This window comes from Rhipicephalus sanguineus, chromosome 4 (assembly GCF_013339695.2).
Source record: "Rhipicephalus sanguineus isolate Rsan-2018 chromosome 4, BIME_Rsan_1.4, whole genome shotgun sequence".
Classification (NCBI taxonomy): domain Eukaryota; kingdom Metazoa; phylum Arthropoda; class Arachnida; order Ixodida; family Ixodidae; genus Rhipicephalus; species Rhipicephalus sanguineus.
In genome coordinates this window covers 104,445,077-104,467,262 of record NC_051179.1, presented here as the reverse complement: position 1 = coordinate 104,467,262, position 22,186 = coordinate 104,445,077, and the positions used below count along the sequence as shown (strand labels likewise).

General features: G+C 46.5%; 1 protein-coding gene and 1 long non-coding RNA gene across 2 annotated transcripts in view; both read left to right on the top strand.

Moving 5' to 3' along the window:
- LOC119390505 (lysosomal alpha-mannosidase) overlaps nucleotides 1–22,186 on the top strand; it is a 58,366-nt gene that overhangs the window by 1,914 nt on the left and 34,266 nt on the right. Inside the window, exons 2-7 of the mRNA XM_037658115.2 lie at nucleotides 5,634–5,736; nucleotides 13,971–14,144; nucleotides 16,192–16,385; nucleotides 19,851–19,956; nucleotides 20,328–20,425; nucleotides 21,874–21,945. Coding sequence (XP_037514043.1) covers nucleotides 5,634–5,736; nucleotides 13,971–14,144; nucleotides 16,192–16,385; nucleotides 19,851–19,956; nucleotides 20,328–20,425; nucleotides 21,874–21,945 — 747 coding nt within the window. The remainder of the gene's footprint in view (nucleotides 1–5,633; nucleotides 5,737–13,970; nucleotides 14,145–16,191; nucleotides 16,386–19,850; nucleotides 19,957–20,327; nucleotides 20,426–21,873; nucleotides 21,946–22,186) is intronic.
- LOC125758084 (uncharacterized) lies at nucleotides 336–1,733 on the top strand. The gene is made up of 3 exons (XR_007415822.1): nucleotides 336–526; nucleotides 987–1,090; nucleotides 1,216–1,733. It is a non-coding gene; the product is annotated as an uncharacterized LOC125758084 (long non-coding RNA).

Genomic DNA, 22,186 nt, shown 5'->3' with positions numbered 1-22,186 from the left:
GTTAGGATAACATGGCGACGTTGTGGTGGCCGCCATTCGCGCTATTTGACTTTTTATGTAGGGGCGCCCTCGTCGGGCCCAAACTTCAAATTAAAATATTCTTGAAATAAGGAAGTTTAGTTGTTTGCTTACTGTTACACTTCAATAAACAAATTGCTGTTTATACGAAGTGGCCTTGCCTTGCCAGTTACCACGTCATCAATCTTTTGTAATAGTTTTTGCTCCAACAGACTCGTAGTTGTCAGCAGCCTATCGGCATCATTATCTTCATTTCAAAATATACGGCGGCAGAGGCAACGTAACGGCAGGTAACGGTTCACGGTGCATTCGGATGGGTCTCGCGCTCTTTCGTTTCGCTGTAAAAGTTTCCAGCCACTGCCGGCCGAGACACTCGCTTTCGTTCTGTTTGTTTTGACTCGTTGAAATGCTTTCGCGAAACGCATTCAGCAGACTTCGGGAGAACGAAGGGACCGTTGAAGCGTTCACCGGATGAACACTCGTTTCAAGCCCGAGAATATACGAACCGGTGAGTATAAAAACCCACTGCTTCAGCTTTTTACCAATGACCGTGTGGGTGTCACACGGAGGCGACGCACTGCAATATTAATATTTTCAACGTGTCAAACTCTGTTGCTGAGAAAACGTGCGATCCTTGCGGCGTGGCTTCAAGTGGGAGCAAGTTGCTGAGTTTATCGTTCGGTTCACATTAACTAGGCCGCTGCAATAAAGAAAGGCAACTGCATCACCAACGTCTCGCATGTATCTTCGTAACTAGCCCGCATATCAGTGCAAAAAAGATACGAGTTATATTTTGCCGCAGTCGCATTTGAGAAGCCAGGTTTAGAGGTCTCATTTCTCCTGTTGTCAGTTTAGGTTATTTTTACTACACATTTAGTGCACGAAAGCTTCACATAATTGTGAGTGCACATTCACTTTATTGTGATAAAGAAACCGTCACTATAATAAGAATTTTTTTTCTGCCATAGCCTCCTGGTCTGACAAAGAAACAGCTGTGTGCAATGAGCAAGGCACCTGTTACATGACACGCCTGTAAAGAAGCTAGCCCGAGTGAAACAACATGCATTATAAGGTACGTTTACATATATGTATAACAAACCGCTGTTTTTGTTCACTATGTTTATATGTTTATTTTTGCAAAGTTTAATATGTACTGATAATGCTTATCAATATCTGGTGATGTCATTGTTTTTCCAGGATTGCCGGGCAACGACAGGATGACTACCCCCGAATGTCCACTCTGCAAGTGCGGCGAAACATGTGAACGTCTGCTACAACAGGTCATCTTGAACCTCACGCTTGCAATGCTGTATTTGTGAATGGTTTACCAGGCATCTCATGGAGGTGTGCCTACAATCGTCCACAAGTATTAGCTGTCTACTGTGTCATGCAACCTACACCGCAATAGCGTTGAAATTGAGCACTAGCTCCGTGCATTAGTTACGTTACCTGGCACTGCTGAGCTCAACGACGCAGGTTTTATACCCAGCCACGGTGGTCACATTTCATTGGGGGCGAAATGCAAAGACACTCGTGTGCTTAGATGTGCGTCTGAAGTTCAGGGAAAGACGGAAGCTTGAAGAGACGAAGCATTTGTTAACAAGAGGTGTCGCTGGAGCAAATGTTTCGACAAGCAGTCTTGTCTTCTTCAAGGCTACAACTGAGTTTGTTTAACTCCACTCAGTTAGAATCAATCTAGAGTTGCCCACTACTGTATGACTCATAATCATATGCTTTGCATGTGAATCATCAGAAATTATAAATTTAAGGGTAAATATATAGAAGTCTGTCTGGCTGGGCAAGATTATAAGAATAAAAACGCTCTCCAGCCATATTTAATCATTAGTCTTCTTAATTTAAAAAAAAACTAAGAGACCAAACGGGTCTCGAAACGTAGGGTCAGTTTTTTTTAAGTTATAAATCACATTACAAAACAAACATCACGGCAGTGAGAGGAATTAACAGTCTTTCCAACATCTAATAATATCTAGGGTTTAACATCCCAAAATCACGATACGCCGTAGTGGAGGGCTCCGCAAATTTCGACCACCTGGGGTTCTTTGACGTGCACCTAAACCTAAGTACACGGGCCTCAAACATTTTCGCCTCCATCGAAAATACAGCTGCCGCGCAACGTAAATGCAACGTTTAGTTGTGCCTTATGAGACAGTTTACACACTATGCTCAAAACTGTTTTGCCTTAATTAACTGTGTTTAGATCATAGAAGTTTACAAAAAGATACGACAAAGCTTTACAAGGCTGTGCTCAATTACATTAGCCTTTGCACATATGTTCAATGGGCTCCTTCAAATTATTTACAGCTAATAAACAAATTATAAGTGTGACGAGCACTTCTTCCAGCACAGCTTCACCAAGCACGTTTACGTTGTCGTGATGAGTGAGATTGTGTTCAGTGAGTATGGTAGTGTTTTCTTTTTTGCATAGCAGAGAAACGTGCCAAATTTGTTTGAACACACCTACTTCTGCTGTTTGATTAAATTAACATGTCGCAGTTGTAGCACCTACCACTATGAAGTGAAAGTCTGTAAACTACTGTCACGAAAAAAAAACTAGGAAATCGAAGAGGTAATTTAAAACATACATGAACTTGGACTTATCCACAGCCACACTACAAGATTTTACGTATTGTCAAGGGGTCGCGACGTCGACGAAAGCAGCAGTCGGTGTGTCCAAGATGAAACTTTTTATTCGGCCGAACTTGTGGCTGGGAAACGAAAAGTCAAACTACAGCAATACACACTGCACACTGATAGCGGCGAACAGGCGTCAGCCGTCGATAAACTGATCTGTGGCAAGGCGCGTCGGCATTTATACCTGCGGCATCGAACATTCGAGCATTATCACTGGTGGCTGCGTTAGTTCGACAATAAACTGAGCTGTTTGCAATTGCACGCTCCAGCCTAACAGAAGATCCTAAAATAATCTGGAATGTTCCCAGACATTCTGGCACGGTTTGTGCAATGCAATAACTACACGTGCAATTGGCCAATAACATAAAACATAGAAAGAAAGGAGCGCATGTGACAGTATTTCAAACCGGAGCTTCTAAAAGTAGCAGGAAGAATACATACTTGTGCTCCCAAGCCCAAATATATTGAAAAAGTAAATAACACAATAACAAGTATGCAATATATATATGACCTTTATTTATCCAGCATTGGCACAGGTTCACACCGTGCCCCACAGTTTGATTTCGTGAGTGTTTGCTTGCAACAGAGTGCTCAAGTTCTATCGACATGTCTATGTGATACAGAGATTGTGCTTACGGCTGAGCAGTTGTTTAGTGTTCTGTGCGAACACCAACGAAGATGTACACTGCATGCCTAAAGCTTATTTTCTTAGAATTGTGCTTCTAGAATCTGTAAGCACTCGCCTTATATCTCTGTTTTTTTAGCATTCATCTACGCTGCATACTCAGCAGTCCGATTACTACTAGCGCCAAGAAATTCTAGCTGTAGAAACTGTGTAACTGAACTATATCGAGGAACAAAACGAGCCTGAAATATTTTCTTCCACCTATTACCTGAATACGTACTACCTATGGTATGGCTTCACGGCCGAGAAATTCGTGCCTGCCCTGTAGACACAACGCGATATTCCTTATTTGTAACGCATTCAAGGTGACATCGCAGAGCGAGAAATATGCAGAACTGTACGCATCCGCGATTGTTTACGTAAAAGATTAATCAAAACTACATTGCTCTCACTGCGCCAACTATCTGTCGGCGTAGCGCACGTTTCGTTTCCGACTCCACACCATGCACTCAAAGATCAACACAACCTGGCAAGCGCCGCATAACTAAAGGAAGGATAAGACCCTTGTCCTAAAGCTATGCTGTTAAAACTCGGACGCTGCTACACAACGAGAGCAACGTTCTTTCAGCGATCTCGGTGTTCAGTTATATGCACATATTTGTCAGCTTTCAGACTGATTACACACGTACGGGTTGAAAGCTTTCGACGTGTATGAGTGACTTGTTTTGCTTGGACCTGACTGTATACATTGCTTGTACCAGCTTGGGCACTCACAATAAACGGTGCAAACCTTACTTGATTGACGTTGTTTTTGCCAGTCGAGGCCAGTTTGGTCACCTGGCGATAAATATTACACACGCGAGCAGCGATTTAGCAACGACAAAGAACAAAATACCATAGGGAGCAAAACGCGCAGTAGCGCGACCAGGGCGAAACAACCGCAAAAACGCGTTTGTCTAATGATGATGATAGTACTTGCAGCGCCATCTCGCCTCGCTCTATTACAGTTCAGTACGCCGCCGCTACCCTTATTTCCGTACTACAGTCAAAGGTACAGTTTCCGTTCTCTAAAGTGGTAGATATTCTCTGATGAAACCAACACACTGGCGAAGGACGGCGTGGAAAGCGTTCGCTCCACGAAAGGCGTGGAGCAGACGCGTCCTGGAATGATTGAAACGTCGCTCGCACGATTAGTAACAGCGCTTTGCTGACAAAGGATAGAGGCATATTTTAATGTATCGACAGCTTGAGATCGCTCAGTTTTACAAGAGCACATCGCGAGCCGGCGCGACCTCCCGCGTACAGTGTTATGGGATTCATGCACTACAAGAAACACTGACCAATGCTATATACAAGTAAAACAGGGTGAGCTTCAACTGAATATGTCAGACGATAACATTTAACTAACCTACGTGGCTACAGAAAGCCTCGCGAAGCTGATAGTATGCGTACGCTGTGGGCTAGCATTGAAAGCGCGAGTCGCCACGTATTTTCACGAAAACTTCGCGCCTCGCAAGAACGAATCAGATTTCTCGTGTCACGGAGGGCCCGGTTTGTTCACTGATGCAGGGAACATGCCAAGTCGTAGTGTCCCTTCCTTGCCAACGCGTTAACACTGAGGTTAGCACAGCCGAACAAGGGAGCGACTGCGTAGAGCTGCCATTTTGTCGTCTACTAACCCTCCTCGAGAGGACGCTCCTGAATTCCGCTTGGCGGCGCGACAGTCTATGGGCATTGCGAATACTCACTAGTCGAGTTTTTTTATAATTTTATATCTAAAAAATATATTTGCACGTCCTTCAGACGGGAGTGAATATCGAGTGGTTATTGCAAGGATGTTTTAAAGAGTTTTTACATGCAAAGAAATAATACTCCTCATGAAAAACAAAACACTACAACGTTAACATTCGAGCCCCTGGTGCGGCGCTGCCTGGTGCGGCACTGGAAAAATCTGTCAGTAAAATATTGCGCCGAAAACGCCGACGATAATTCTCGATTCCTCCTTACTTTATGGCGTTTTGGCCCTGTGAAGTATTAGGTGCACTAATACGTTCGAGGCATTCATCTTATCATCGAACCATTGACATATCATGAAGAAATTATGCGCACGTAGGTAGATATTTGTGAGAATATTTACCAGATTCCCAGAGCTGAGCCGTTCACAGGCACTTGCACAGCGGTAGGATGTGTGGGCATACATATAAGCTAGTTCTTCGTTGAGTGTTTGTTGTCATCGGCAAATAGTCGCTTACATTATTCTTTCCTACCTTGCGGAAGAATATACGCACTTCGTGGTTTGCACCTTGAAGATCTTACGCGGGCACCTTTCTATTCGCAGAGCTGTCCGAAAACGAGACCGGGCATGTTGAACGTCCACCTGCTGGCCCACACACACATGGACCTGGGATGGCTAAAGACAGTTGACCAGTACTTCTATGGAAGTGAGTGCACCTTCATCTTCAACCTCTTTTTTGTCAAGCTGCTCATGTCAAGCATGCGCCGTCGAGAGACTGACAACACTCAAGATGTTGTCGTGGAGGCTTGTGGTATTGTTGTAATTACGTGTGTGCGTGCGTGCGTGCGCGCGCGCGTGCGTGCGTGCGTGCGTGTGTGTGTGTGTGTGTGTGTGTGTGTGTGTGTGTGCGTGTGTGTGCGTGTGTGTGTGTGTGCGTGTGTGTGCGTGTGTGTGTGTGCGTGTGTGTGTGTGTGTGTGTGTGTGTGTGTGTGTGTGTGTGTGTGTGTGTGTGTGTGTGTGTGTGTGTGTGTGTGTGTGTGCGTGCGTGCGTGAGAGAGAGAGAGAATTACCGGATCCTGCGATACCGTGTTTTCGCGCCGCCGCGTATACGTGCAGAGGTTATGGTTCTCGGCTCCTAACCCGAAAGACGCGGGTTCGATCCCGGGTGCGGCGATCGCATTTCGACGGAGGCGAAAGTCTAATAACCCGTGAGCTGTGCGGTATCAGTGCACGTTAGAGGAGCCCGGACGGTCGAAATTACTTGGAGCTTTCTACTACGGTGTGCCTCGCAATCATGTCGTGCTTTCGACACGTAAAACCTAGAAACTGCTATTATACCGTGTTTTCTACATTTTTAGATTTTGCAGTACACTGCTATGAAGTTAACCATATTGACAAATAATTTTTATACGCTGACACAAACATTCCTAGGAGTTGAGGACATTTGTGCGTGGCGCCATTTCTCGGAAGTAGCAACGGCGTCCTGCCATAACTGAATGGGAAATGGGCGAAAAAAAATCATGTCTCTTGAAAAAAGCAGGCTATCAAAAACGCCTCGCGGTTCTACAGAGTAGAGACCTACTGGAACGTTTTGGTAAAATTGCAGTATCGCACTAAATAGCGTGTGGCTCCCACGACAATTGAACACCGCCCATTAGAAACACATGGGGCCCCATTGTAAAATTTTAAACACTTTGGGAAGCCACACGGTTTGTTGTGCGACACTGTAATTTAAACAGAATGTTCAAATAAGTCTCTACTCTGTAGAACCGGGAGTCGTTTATGATAACTAACTTTTTTCGTCAGATACGATATTTTTTCGCCTATTTCCCATTCAGTTACGGCAGGCCACCATACTCACCAAAGAAAAATGACGGTACGTGCATATGTGCCCAAATCCTGGTCATGAGGTTGTTGCGACCGCTTTTTCTTTGCTAATCTTGCGTCGTCTATAAGTCAACAAATAGTAAATATATGGTTATGTCAGGAGAAACGTGGCCGAAGAGAATATTTACGCTGTACTTACAAGAGCGGGCTACGTGAAGGTCAAGGTGGAAACTCTAGCGTCAACATCCTAGACAATTCGTCGTCTTTTTCGTGGCATCCGCTTGATGTCCTAGGCCTGTGTCCATGCACTTTGGCAGTAGTGTACTACAAAACATTACAAGCGTTCGGAATATGCAGTCATGTGCAGTTATATATGAAGTGACATGTTATGCCGTGTACAGGTTGATACAACCTGGACGGTAATGGGCGCTTGTGCACGCCCTAGCGTAAGTTAAACGTATACATTTCTGTCCGCGTTCTATCCACAGTACACGGTAGAACACGTCGCGCTTTAACAGCCATGCGCTGCAATAAGCGAAAATGCTTGTTACGCGAAACTGACCACAAACATGTGCGAAGGACCTTTGCTTCGACTATTCATATGTCGTCTGTCTGCTTGAATGCGTAACTGGAATTCATTCCATCGAAACATTTCTGGCGTACGCGTGCAGCGAGGCACAAACGAGGAAGAAAGAATGGGCAACACGATCGCTCAACTGACAACTGGCAGTATGTTGCACTGGCACATCGCAACAAACACTTAATTATCTTAGTGCCTTCCAGAAAATCAAAAGTATCGAGGAATCAGGCCATTAAAATATTTCGCTCATTTTAATGCGGTGATACACTTGCTTGGCTAACATGCGAGGCGGGAAACATAATAATGTATTTAGTTGCAAGAAAGCGCCAATAAAATATAATCCGCAGGTCCTGCCCTCGACACACAGAAACGCATATGAGCACTTCTTTAAGAGAACTTAACGTCCACATTTTGTAGCGCGCATTTAAAACCCACTACGGCAAGGAAGTTTGTAAATCAGAACTGGTTGATAAGGTCAACAGGCATTCGCCGGATATTCAAGGAAAAAAAAACTACTACTCGCACTTATCTCAGAATTATGTAACCTAAATTCAAAACGACTGTCCTTATGATCCTCCACGAACGTGCACACGTATATACTGTACAGAGATGTCGTGAATTATTGATGAACCTCCGTGCTTACCTTGTCTCTTGTTTTGCCGTCTTGATATTTTTGTTTAATTATAAATAATTTAAGCATTTATGACCAACTACGCATTCAGAATTAGTTTACTTGCTGTTTACAAGAAACATAGTCGTTCTGCTGCGCCCGTCATTCTTGTCACTTCCCTTTGAAGGTGCGGTGTTTATTAAGAGCAGCTATAGATCCCAAAAGCACATCGGTTCTACGTGTGTACTGAACGGAGCAGCTCACGTAGTCTGTGTCCTCACTCCACCTATTCTTTTACACTCCACCGAATACTGCACGTGGTAATGTATAGCAATATCTAGGCACGTGCAAACAGCACCCTCCGAAATCGTAACTATATAGTGGCGCTTCTTTTGGACTCCACCGCTTTAGTTGGATAGATGCCTCTCAACGTATGCGTAATACACCTGCAGCACCTCCTGTGTTCAGTCGAAAGGATGCCACAAAAAACTTGAGAACACTGGAGCTTCACCTTCAAGAGTGTAACGCGGTAGCATGATACGGCCCCGCTCATGTCGTCTTCCGTTTCGATTGCAGGGCTCGCATCTCACTGAAAACCTCAATTGTGCCACCGGGAAAGCGACGTCTGTGCGCGTGACATTGGCCGTTTGAAACTCTCCTAGAGTGCATGCTTACCGCAAAGTGCAGTTGCGAAGTGCCCACTACGCCATAATTCATCACATTGCGAATCAGCAATGTACGCACTACGCGTTCGTAAGGCAATGCGCGCAGCTGCACACTTTGTTGATGCTGTTGCTGCTGATGATGATTAGTTACGCCTGAGCACTTTGTAATTGGTGGGACTTTAAACCACCATTTCGTTGCGCGATTTACATGGTGAAACGCCTGGTGCAATTCTGACCTTCCCATGACGCAATATCACATATATTACGTATGTCCTCGCACTACCTGACGCATTGACGTGGCTCTGTGGTAGAACAGCTGACTGCCACGCAAGAGATAGGGGTTTGATACCCACTCGAGCAGAAGGTACTTATTATATTGCACCTATCTCGATTTTTTTTCCATAAAGAACAACGCCGATCTTTCGCTTACAACCAACGACGCCGACACCGGAATTTCTCCAACGTGTGCGTTTTCAACGCTATCGCGTTAATACTAAACTGTAATCGTATGATGATGCAAATGGCAGTGCTGTTTTAAGAACGAACGGTACGTTGACCATGCGAAAAGCACTTCACTTGTACGCAAGGCGGCTTAGAAAAGCTGTTCTTGAGCCGTGGAATACAAAATCGTCGTGTTCATTTTCTTTTTCTAGTCTTTTTTGCCACCAAATATCGTTTTCCTATGGCAGGCCGGCACCGTGGGCGTACTACTTTCATTGCTCAGCCATCCTACGTGTCTGTTTGCTCGTTGTGCAAATCCGCGTACGGCATCAACGGCAGCGAAAGTTGAGAAGGCGGCACAGCTATGGCAGACGTGGAACGACGATACTGCGCGTGACTGCTGCGGGTCCATTGTTCTGTTCTAGAGGTGTGCACGGGCTCCGGGTAGCCCGAAAGCCCGAGCCCGACCCGGCCCGCGGGCCGGGCTCGGGCGGGCCGACGCATTTCCACCTCGGGCCCGGGCCGGGCTCGGGCTACTTGGAGTTTTATCGGGCCGGGCTCGGGCCCGGCGCAAGGCCCGACTCAAGCCCGAAATATAGAAAATCAGCGGGAATTGTTTTCCAGCGCGCATACAGCGCCTTTTCGGTGACCGTCCTTTACCGCTTTTCCTTTCCATTCGCTACTTTAAACAAAAGGGGAGCTCTCCGATTATCTCTCTATGGAATCGTCCGCCTGTCCATCTGAAGTTTTAGTCTTCTGGAAAAACAAGCAGCGGAGATATCCCAAGCTTGCCAGGCTGGCAAAAAAGATATTAGCAATTTCGGCGACGAGTGCAAGTAGCGAACGCAACTTCAGTTCGGCGGGCTACATAAAGCAAAAGCGCCGCACTTCTTTGAAGCCGGAATCGTGGGACTGCTTGCTGTTTTGCACGACAGTTTGTAATCTGTGTAATAGAGACTGTTCGTCGTGTGTCGTTTGATCATATTCGATATGCCTAATAAAATGCCAAATTACCGGAAAACGATGTTTTGTTTTCGGAGAGAACCTTCAAAAAGCCGGGCCGGGCCGGGCCGGGCCGGGCCGGGCCGGGCCGGGCCGGGCCCGGGATTGTGTTTTCGTACGTCGGGCCGGGCCGGGCGGGCTCGCAGCCCTTTGCCGTCGGGCTCGGGCGGGCCTTCGACAAAGTCAGCGGGCCCGGGCCGGGCTCGGGCTCGGAAATACGGCCCGTGCACAGCTCTATTCTGTTCACACAGTCCTCTTCTATCTGATAACTGGTAGCTGATTACAGCGCATCCGGAGAAATCAGGGGCTATCACATAATCGCGGCGACCTCTAGAAAGACACAATGTACGACCGTAAGCACATGCCAGACGAAGAGTATCCAAGTCTTATCACCGGTGTTTCAAGCAGATTTCCAGGATAGCGAATGGCGAGGTATATTGCTTGGGTGTCATTGAAAATTGCTTCGCCTAGAAAAAGATGTTTCTCGACCTGGTGACATATTGTAACGCTCCCCTTCCCCAAAATACAGTGGTCTGCTACCTGCAAAATGTTTCCCAGTTATCGCAGTTCACTCAGGGTTTTTTTCGTGTGGCTTCCGTTTATGTAAACTACTTTTCTGCTGTCAACTGTGGGCGTCGCACAGAATTGTTGGGGGGGGGGGGGGGCAGGGAAGCGCCCCCCCCCCCCCCCCCATTACCTTGTCTTTGCACTGCGTTCTGATCGTAAGCACCTTCTTGGGACGATGTCGGGAGAGCGCGGGAGTCATTACGGTGACACTTCGCCCCACCCCCCTACTTATAGGAAAACCCTGCGAAAGCCTATGCTGTGAACTGGCTTTTTTTTTTAAACGATGCGGTCTTCTCCCACAAGATGCCGTTTGCCGGCTTATACAGGGTGTCCCAGCTCTCGTGATTGAAGTTTTTTTATTGCGATAGCAATTATATGGACAGTCTCGGCTGGTTTTTGTCCGTCCCCGTCGCCGCCGCCGTCATGCACCGTATATGTATAAGTATATACATATATATATATATATATATATATATATATATATATATATATATATAAAAGCCCCAAAGAAATATAACTCAGAAAAATGATTCCGAAGCGCGGAATCGAACCAGGGACTTCTCGCTCCGCAGCGCGTGGCGCTAGCCACTTCGCCACGAAACGCAGATCGTCCAGGTAGCTAACGGCGAGCATTATATACACACCGTTTACCGCTGACCGGACTCAGAGACGGCAGGCGGTTATAAGCGTTTCTTCATTACCAGCGAGATGGCACGAGGAGAGCGCTAGGCGTTGGGCTTTAGAGGTCGCCGCCCCGCTCCTGCGAACGCCGTTGCTGTTTGCCCTACAGGGCGTGGTCGCCTTCGTGCGCTTATCTCAAGGAAAGAAGGGGGCGGGCGGGGGTGGAGGGGGGTTCGAGCGGGCGATTGTATGTCTTGTGCTTTCCCCGCGATGTCCGCGCTGAAGTCACAGAGCGTACGAAGGTCATTTCGCTCGCTGCAGCGGCCGCGTTTGCGAAAGGAGCGCGCTGTTCAAACAGAAATAAGTAACAACTGTGACATTTAGTTCGCGCTCGTCCTGTGTATACCTGTTCGTTCGTTTCGTGCGTCCTGCTTTATGTTTCAGCAGTGCGCTTCAAGTATTGAGCTGTGACGCATGATAGTTCGCGCTCGTCCTGTGTGCGTTCTTTTCGTGCGTCCTTTGGGCTCGAGCGACGCGCTGGCAATTTCGAGCTGCTTTCCGTTCTTCGCGTTACCTTCCAATCTGTTGCTATCGTATTCATTGCTTCGCCATGCGGCGAAACTGTGACTGTTTTTTTAAAAGAGAAACTGCGTTATGTGAACAAAATCTTGTGAATATTGTTCACAGCACAATAGAGAGTATCCACCAGTAAATTTCTTGTCAATGATATTTTCAGTTAGTTAAGATAAATCTCACTAACGAGAAAATTAATGGCGGCTGCGCCGGTGTACTGGGAACAATATATCCAAGGTTTTCTTTGCCTAACACACTTGTGCTCGATAGCTGGGACAACCTGTATCGTTCTCACAATTCGGATAACGCAGCCTGCAACCCTTTCAAAGCCCATAGTTTTTCTGAATAAGTCCAGGTTGACAGTGGCATTTGATCAAAAGTGGTGCGCGACGTGCCTTCTTCTTTCACTCACGTGATTTACGACGCACGCGCATCCTCGGATCCGCGGATATCTTCAGGAACTTGAACCAGGTGCTGCATTTCGCAGGTGTTTGAAAATAAATATAAAACAGAATGATGCAGTCGACGTAATCAAAAGTGTATAGAAAAAGATAGAAATGAGTTGTGAATGATGCCCGCTTGGAATAAGCAGAAAGCTACCGAACAAGTACAGTGTAAACCACTTTTCACCCTAAAAGCGATTTCAAGCAACCAAAACACCATTTCAAGCAACCAAAACACCAATCAAAACGCCAGTTATGCAAATTCCGCCTAAGCGGAATTTGCATAAATACGGGAGTAAGGTTCTTCTGCTTCCCCAATAGCCTCTTCGTTTGCGTAATGGTTAATCTTTTGCAGGAACACCCTTTAAGAGCTACAGGTGTTATGGGTTATCAAAACACCTTTGGTCCATACGACAGGAGTGCCAGCTGATCATTGAAACTCGATCATTAAAAAAGTTTTGATCGTTATGCCTGTTTAGAATAACAGATATGTTTGTTTTAGGGCTATCAACAATGTCATTATCAATTTAAGGAAATGCTGCGAATGTTTATTGTTTAGGTATGCAGAAGGAGAATACCTCCACACGCACTGAACGACGGCTCAGGATACTACGTATAGCATATGTACCAGGTGGCCGGTGAATGGTTGCGTAGTGCAAGTGCTCTGTGCAGTTCGTGTTTTATTGTGCTACGTTTGCATGCACTGTTCGGTGTGTGTATCTGCGGCATTCTATCCTTCATTGTATTTGTAATTGGATTTTCTTTGACTGGTAGGCTATGCTTTTTTTAGAAATAAGGGTGTTTAGACGATTGGCACCCGACATGATATGGATGTTTCGATTCCTGAAAATGCCTTTTTCCCGGGGTGTCAGTTATAGGTACGTTAAAAACCCTTCAAGGGTGTAAAGTGGTTTATTGTGCAGTGAAAAAACAATGGCGAAGGCTCTTGTAAACCGAGTTGAGTTATCATGAGCGAAAGGTAGTTTGACTTGTATTTGCAAAGACTATGCACGCAGTGTTTCCCTAAATCCTCGCTTGGTCACATGGCACCGCAGCGACGAGGCTCCGAGCGAGCGCAGCTGCGACGCCTCTCCACAGCGGATCACGTGGCGTGACGTCACGCCTGCCACACTTGAGCTCCCACGGCTTAGTATCACCCGAGGAGAGGACTCTGCGTTCGCTGAAGAAAGATAATGATAATAATCTGTGCGATATCACGTCCCAAAAGCGCGATATGATTACGAGAGACGCCGTAGTGGGGGGCTCCTGAAATTTCGACAACCTCGGGTTCTTTAACGTTTAAATCTAAGCACAGGGGCCTCTAGCATTTCTCCGGCCTCCATCGACATGCGGCCGCCACGGCCGGGAATCGATCCCGCGGCCTTCGGGTCAGTAGTCAAACATCATAACCACTAGACCACTGCGGCGGATCACTGAAGAAAGAGTACTGGGATCATGTCTTCGATAGTTATCTGCACAGACTGTTGCGCCTGCCAAAGACAACTTAGCATAAAGGCATTCTGAACTCGATGTGCGCGCTTCCTTGAAATGTTAAAAAGCTATCGGAGGTGATTTAGCGCTTTAAAGCTGTTGTTCCGTTTTTGCTCACAGCTAAGAATGACGACGCAAACGTTGGCGTACGCTATATCTTCGAGAGCGTGCTGGATGAACTGGAGAAGGACCCGAGCAGGCGATTCATCTTCGTTGAGACGGGTTTCTTCAACCTCTGGTGGAAGAGGCTCAGCGACGATAAGAAGAAGCGATTCGACGCGCTCGTGCAGTCCGGTAAGACTTCTGTGCATGTACATAGCGTGCGCATCTGAAGTTGCCCGCGATATAGGTATCCGTGCTTTCAGACTTGTGCGGTATTTTCTCGCGATGCCACAGCGCATGCGCCCTTGCCCTAGCGGAAATTTCGCAAAACGCCTCTTCATCTCGGAGCCTTTCGCACTGGCGTTATCCCGACCCCTAGCAAAACCCTGTCAAAACGGCAGCACAGGAAAATGTAAAAGGCGGCTTAACGAAGGAGCTCTCCTTTCTTAGGGGCGAAGCTCCTTATAGCGGCACCCGTTCGTCCCTCGTAGCGTAGTATGTAACCAGTCTTACGCTTTGACCTGCAAGGTGGTGCCGGTGGGAGATTTTTCCTGTGCGTTGTTGAACAATAAAAAATTCGCAGCGTTGGCTAAAAGCCGGCTTCTTCTGTCTCTCATTCCCATTAGCAGCCATTCTTTACCTCCAAGGTAGTGCCTGTTGAGATTTCTCCTGTGCGTGATTAAACAATAAAAATTTTGTTCAAAACGCCGTTGATTGGTGAAATAAACCAACAAAAGACGCCAGATGTTTTGTAAAAGCAAAACGAAAGAACGCCAGATGTTTCTAAAGCAAAACGAAAAGACGCCAGCTGCTTAACGAAAGACGCCAGATGTTTTCTAAGCAATGGTTTTCTAAACAATGAAAATTCACAGCGTACATGTAAAATTAAAGTGCGCTGCAAGTCGTCATAACTCATCGAACCTTTAGTATAAACGCGCCCGATCTCACGTCGGTGATGATGTACTGAGCAGAATTCACGGAAGATTCACGGTTTACCGATGAACCTCCGCAGCTTCGCCCACTCATCATCATTCACTCCGTGGATATGCTGTGATTTTTTTATTTTTAGAGTTAGAATGACTGACACAAATTTGAAACCAAGGTTTCAACGAAGATAGAGCTACAGGGGCGGACCTACAACTGATGCAGGTGGTAATTAATTAACAGTCCGGCAAACTTTCACAAGGCTATTGATTTCGCGAAACTGATGCAGCGTTGGTGTAGCGTCTATATGGAACTTTTTCGCTTTTACACAAACGCTGAAACCGTGCTGACGTTGAAGGCATATAGGGGTCTATTTTACATGTTATTTTCATGCAAACCACTACATTTCCTTTCCGTCTCCCAGATTGCGGTGTGCTCAGATGGAACATGTTGTGAATCGAAGTGGAAGCATATCTTTAGGAACAAGTTTGAGTGCACTTCCCATCGGTAACTTTACCCTCACTCTAATAGACATCGATAATAAAAGGGTAAAAGGGTGAGGGTACGAGCGTATATTTAATGCGGGATCACCATGCATTGATCTTTGCTGATATTGGGGAGGGGGGGTTGGATTCTCCAGCTAGTCGCTCCATTTTTGCTTCTTAATGAAGGGGAAAATACACATACTATTTCACTAGATTTTCCTGTGTTAAGTGCTGCTTTTTATACAGTTAGAAAAATTACTCACTAGCTTGACAATGTCATTATCGCTTGAGGTGCTAAGTGACGAAGAAGGAAAAGCAGGGAGGTAAACCAAGACCTTGATGAGTCGGCTGCCCTATTTTTTTTGCTTAGGAAGAAAGTTAGCTGCAGAAATTGAAAGATAAGAAAGACAATAAAGATGCAGTCAACGTTGATGTACTCGCATTGATGAATGTGCCCTAATGCTCACAATGCAGTCACAAGCGTTTTTCCTGTTTAAACGTCTGTAAGACGTGTCTTTCTTTGCCCCTGCAAGCATGAATTTTCCCTGTCGTCTTTTCCGAAGCGCAGAAAATGTGAGCTACACTGTAGGCCAAAATCGCCAGAAAAGTCTGTTTTTATTCGTTGGCTCGCAAAATTTGCACGAACGGGGAGGAAAATGTGTCAGAGTAGGGTCAGCGCTCATAAACACATCTTGTTCTCGATAAACACGCATGGATAGCCCGCTTGAAGTAACTCCATTCAACGGCCCTATTGAGCTTACAGGACTCGAGTATTACGCGACGTGGTTGTATCAAAGTGTGTCGTATAATTAATGCCCCGCATCATGTAGGCCAAATGGAGTTCATCAGCGGTGGCTGGGTGATGAACGACGAGGCCTGTGTATTCTACACCAACACGATAGATCAAATGACCTACGGCATACGGAAACTGAAGGACATCTTCGGCAAATGCGGCGTGCCCAGGATAGGATGGCAGATTGATCCGTTCGGTCACTCCAGGGAATACGCCTCCCTGCTGGCGCAGGTAAGAGAGACGGCGGGTTTCAGTCGTCCTGTGTATGTTACGGGCTCAAGTTATCCAAAAAAGGCAGAAGTTTAGCGGCAGGTCGAAGCCTGAAGAGATGAAAAATTCTTGAACTTGGGGTGTCGTTAGAGCCTACGTTTCGGCAAGCGGCCGTGTCTTCTTCAAGAAGAAGGCATGAAGAAGGGATGGTTGAAGAAGACGTCGAAACGATGGCTCCAGTGACACCCCGTGCAGAAGAACTTTTCTTCTGACATAAGTTATGTTATATTTAGTGCACAAGAGTTTCCAATGGAGAAAGATTTGCTTGTGCTGAATAACCTACTTCAAATCGAAGTGTGCTTGGTTCACGGTAGCTCTTTTAGAGCGCAGCTCTTACTCGCACATTCCCGCGTTAAGCGGCGTCGCCGTCGCCGTAGCCGTCGCCGTCGGTGGCGTAACCGATAGAAATGAAAAAATAATAAAAAATACTCAGGATTGAATGGGATTTGAACCCAGGCAGGGACTCGCGTTAACCATGTTATATAGCGTAGTAAAATAACAACCAGTCATCACACAATGTTGATCGCGCAACGAGTGTGTGGTTTAATGCTTCCCTCCTACTACAAAGTGCTCAGCCATAATTCGTCGTCATCAGCCACATGCAGCATCAACAAAGCGCACATAATACCTTACAGATGAGCAGCGGGTACCTCGCTTATCCGCAGGAAGACGAATAATGGCTAGTCGGTGTTGCCCTACTTCACAAACATTATGATTTATGGCGTAGTGGATACATCCATGTGTACTTGTATTAGTTGTCCCAAGAGAATTTAGAACAGGCTTTAGAAAGGCCGCTCTTCCAACTTTCGACGGGACTATGCTGCACGTTCCACGCAGGCCTGGTGTTTTAGAGCGCAGCTCTTAAAGGCCAACTCCGGCGATTTTTTCGCCATGCCAAAGTAATGGTGCTTTTATGTTCCTGAGACGCTCCTGTTACGGGCCCGATAGCAAAAATACTCGGCAAATTGGAGAATAATTTTAAATAAGCAAAAAAGCGCAACACCGAAACCGAAACCCAAGCGAGTGTACTGTCTACGTATGACGTAGACGTTGTTACGACCGAACCGGAAGTCGGGCAAGGCATGCCGGTCACGCCGGCGCGGAGTATGAAAACTGTGACAGCCGGGACGACCAGCGATACGCCGGCCAAACCAACGCTGTCTGTCGCCTTGTGCACAGCAGACGCTCGCTGTATCGGCTTAAGCGTGAAGTTAGCGGTGCCCTCGGCTGCGTCACTTCCGCCGCCTTGCCAATACTGACGTCACAGACGCAATGTTGCCAATAATTGTGGGAAGCCAGGAGGGCGTTTGCAGACAATCTTTAAAATTCATTTGCAAACAATCTGCGCATGTCTCAAGCCTGTAATTTGGCATAAATGACGGAAACGTGCAAAGGAACGTATCCAGCAAATTTCACTGAGATCCATCGACCTCGAAAAATCGCCGGAGTTGGCCTTTAAGGCCTGACCACACGTACGCATTGCAGCGCGTAAGCGTAGACGCGGCGCCGCGCCCTCTCCCTATGGAGAGTGAGGGCGCGCAGCTTCGTGTAGCTGCGCGCCCTGAGAGGGCTCGATGCCGCGTCTACAGGCCACGCGCTGATTCGCTGCAGCGCGTACGTCTGGTCAGGCCTTTAGGCGCCCGTTCCTGCGTTCAGCGACGTCGCCGTTTGCGTCGTCTGAACCGACGCCAACGAACAAAGACGAAAGAGAGCGAACGCGTAACACTCGAGCGCTGGCAGTTTCTGTGGCAATACGTAACGAACTTTACATTGCTACGACAGCGGCAAGCAAAAACTTCAAAAACAGTTGGTGTTGCCCCAACACGAAGCTGCGCTCATAATTCGCGTTTGGCAGTGTCGTAATTGTTGGTGAATTTCTTTCTTTCCTTTTTATGTCAATTTTTTAGGTGCTTTTTCTACCATTATGTAGTCGGTTTCTCTCGATGTGCTGGTGCAGCATACGTTGTCGAACGCCTGTACAACGAAATCACCTATATATCGAATCATGAAGGATTCCTTACGGTCTCCATTTGCGCGTCGAGCGTTACAGTGCGCGAACCTTGTCGCTTCAACCCATGCAAGACGAAACAGTGTAGGACTAGTCTACATACGCATAATCTCACTCCAGATACCGCGTCACTGCTTCCAGTAATGTCTTAAACTGCAAATTTCACTTTTAACTGCAAATTTCACTTTTGACGGCTATAGCTCCTACGGGCCCACTTCGCTTAATGAAGACTAAGCGGGTCTGCGTTGTTTTTTTATTATCCCTTTCTAAGAGCTCGGAGGAATCTTCTCCTGTTTAACAGACGGCGCTGGCTTCGCCTCCTTTTCCTTATAAGGCCTATTAACGCTGTAGCCAAAACACAACTTTTAAAGAAGCCGAATGAGTCTCGTAGCACGTTAGTAAGGGTCTGCTTCAGTGTACGAGACCACTGGCTAAATTCAGATAGGCAAGAATAGGCAAAAAAACCGACTTTTCACTTCACTACCATAAGTTGCACTTGACGCGAAAGAATACGCCTCACATCTCTCTCTTGCCCCGCCACGGTGGTCTAGTGCTTATGGCGCTCGACTGCTGACTGGAAGGTCGCGGGATGGAATCCCGGCTGCGGCTGCTGCATTTTCGATGAAGGCGAAAATGTTTGAGGCCCGTGTACTTAGATTTAGGTGCACTTTAAAGAACCCTAGGTTGTCAGAATTTCCGGAGCCCTCCACTACAGCGTCTCTCATAATCATATCGTGGTTTTGGGACGTTGAACCCCAGATATTATTATTATTATCACATCTCTCTCTTAATTCTCGGTAGGGGACCGCTCCGCTGCGCTCGCGATTACACATTCCAGCAAACTCCGCCTGAAATCGTCTACCCAGAGCACATGTAGGCACTGTAAAGTTGCTTGAACTAAGCGACGCTTACGTTCAGACGAGATAACACACGATAAAGAAGTATCCGTTTTCTGGTGGGAGTCCCTCGCGAAAAGAGAGATGGAAACTACTTTAGGGGGGCGTGAAGGCGTACAACCTCGTGCGCAGCCCATCAACAACAGCAAAGTTGCAGAAACATTTCGTATTTTGCGCTCCATGTTGTCTTCTCTCTTTCTTTAAGGTTGGCGCAGACAATTAGTTTAAGACAATTAGACATTAAGGTTGGCGCAGACAATTAGCTTTCAGACAGGCTCCGCTTGCCGCACTTTATTACCGCGTTACCTACTCAAACGTATAAAGAAGATAGAACAGCGGCGTTCAAAACTCAATTAAGAAACTTGCTTCTAGGGCCCTAAATTCGCCAGTGTGTCAGCTATCCTTTCATTACCGTGTGGTACGGGGGAAACTTTTTTTTTCTTGGTGCTGGTGACGATTTTAGCAACTTATTCTTGAGCAACAAGCACCGCTGTTTGTTTTTTTTTTCTTTTTTGTTAACAGATGGGAATGGACGGATACTTCTTCGGACGAGTCGACTACCAAGATTTCCGAGCGCGCAAGAAACAGCAGCAACTAGAGTTTATTTGGAGCGCCAGTGCGAATCTCGGTAAGAAATCCTGGCATGCAATCAGAAATGTAGCTGCATAAAAAAAGTGATGAAACGCATTAGCATGTGCAACGTCCTTGCTTTGAATGCCGCGCAAGAACTATCAAGATTTAATCATGCCCAAATTGGCGAAGCTTGACAGCAGAAAAATGAGTTCAAGGAAGCTGCGGGGTTAACAGCTGCTCATCATAAATGTGCGTTTGCAGCTCCTGAATTGTTCCCTTAGGTTACTTGCAACGCGGATGCATAGTAAGACGCGATGTGCGGGTGCGTTTTTGTGCGAAAATGTGTGCACGCAAAGTATGCATGAATACTTTATATTTATAGTACCAATGAGAGCTTCTGTGGCGTTTGTTCTATTCTATGCGCAGGAAAGGATGCTCAAATATTCACTGGCATCCTTCCAAATGTGTACAGCCCCCCGAAAGGATTTTGCTTCGACATCTACTGCTCTGACGACGCCCTAGTGGCAAGTATTTATACTTGTGTTTGTCGGTACACACTTTGAAATTTATCTTCTTTACAGAAACGATGTATTTTTTTTCTTTTCTTTGTCTTTGTAATTTGGTCATTAATTAGGCGCATATACGAGGTGCCCTTATGTTAAAGATAGAGCATATTGTCTAAAATGACCTCCAGTGTCAGTGCATATAATCACTTGAGGTCTTCGGAAAATGACTACGGACCACACAGCCATAGTAAGAGGTGCTACTATATATAAGGTGGGCTTTCGTTTCCAAATTACGCGTTACATTTGCGTTGGGAGAACTCGAACTGCTTCGCCTTGACCATATATGTACATTGCGCGCATTACGTGTTTTAATAAATTATTCTAAACGTCCCGAGAAATCTTCGCATAACAGCGGTTCCAAGTTGCTTGGTAATGGGATCGTCCGTTTTTCTTTTTTGTTTTTTTTTTGTTTGTGCACTATATCCGTGGTAAAGGATTCACGGCGTTTGGTGATGCTCATGTATAATGTAAAATAGATGGCAAATGTACTCGAACCCCAAACAGAGAGCCCAGATATGCTAAACAGGAGCGCGTTAACGCATGCCGGAGCACGTCGTCCACTGGTCATGCCTGTGAAACTCCATAGGAAGCTGAGGAAACCCAGTGAGGACAGCCGCGCGGCGCTTCGCGTTTGCATATCCTAAAGAGCGCAATAACGGAACTTCCGGTTTCCGTCTCGTGCGGAGGAGTCACGAGACCTGGGCAGAAACGTCACGTGTGATGTCATTGGTAGAGCGTCGCGACGCAGTCGACTCTGGTTCCGGCAGTAGTGATACTGGCAGATAGTGAAAACCGCGAAGCGGCACGGCGTAGGTTACTGCTCCCTCAGTGACACGGGCCAACCACTGACACTAGCAAAATAGCGATATTTACGCAACGCCAAGCTGAACCTTCTCTTTCATTCGAATGTCACCACGGTAGTATGACGTCACACGTAACGTTTCTATTCAGGTCACGTAACTACCCCGCATGTAACGGTGACTGTGAATTCTGCTATTGCCCTTTTTAAGATATGGAAACACGCTGCGGCGGTATGCGGCAACAAACGATAAAGACAGTAGTCACACGAATGTAAAATGTCACTCTGAATGTCAGACAACTATCGCTTGGTGGCAGGCCCGTAGCCAGGAATTTTTTTCGGGGTGGGGGGGGGGGCACTTGCTGAAAGCCTTGAGTATTTGAGAAAAACGCCTATTTTTATTATTTATTTTCGGTAAAACACCATATATCATCAAAAGTTCAAGGGGGGGGGGCACCCCCCCCCCCTGGCTACGGGCCTGCTTTGTGGTATACTCTGCGAGTAGCGCGCTCCTACTTTGACGCGGCAGTTATTGATTGAACAGTTGGTGACGCTCGTGCATCCGCATGAAATTTATTCATTCTGCTTGCTGCCTTCTGTCTTTCAGGACGACCCGGATAGCGATGAGTACAACGTCAAGAGTAGAGTGGACGACTTCCTCATCTACGCAAACGAAACGGTACGTGTAACATGCTTCTTCGATGTTGTTGAGGGGCCCTCGTTCATTATGCGTTCTCGCCTATCTTTGCATGTGAGTAGACACACTGCACGGGCGACAGGACGCTACAACATTTTCATTTTTCGAGAAGTGTGACCGATATATACACTCCCTTTCGTACATAGCGTACAAAAAATGTGAAAGTAAGAATTTAGGTTACGAAATTGTGCACCTCCGCGCATCTCGACGTCAGATCTCGTTG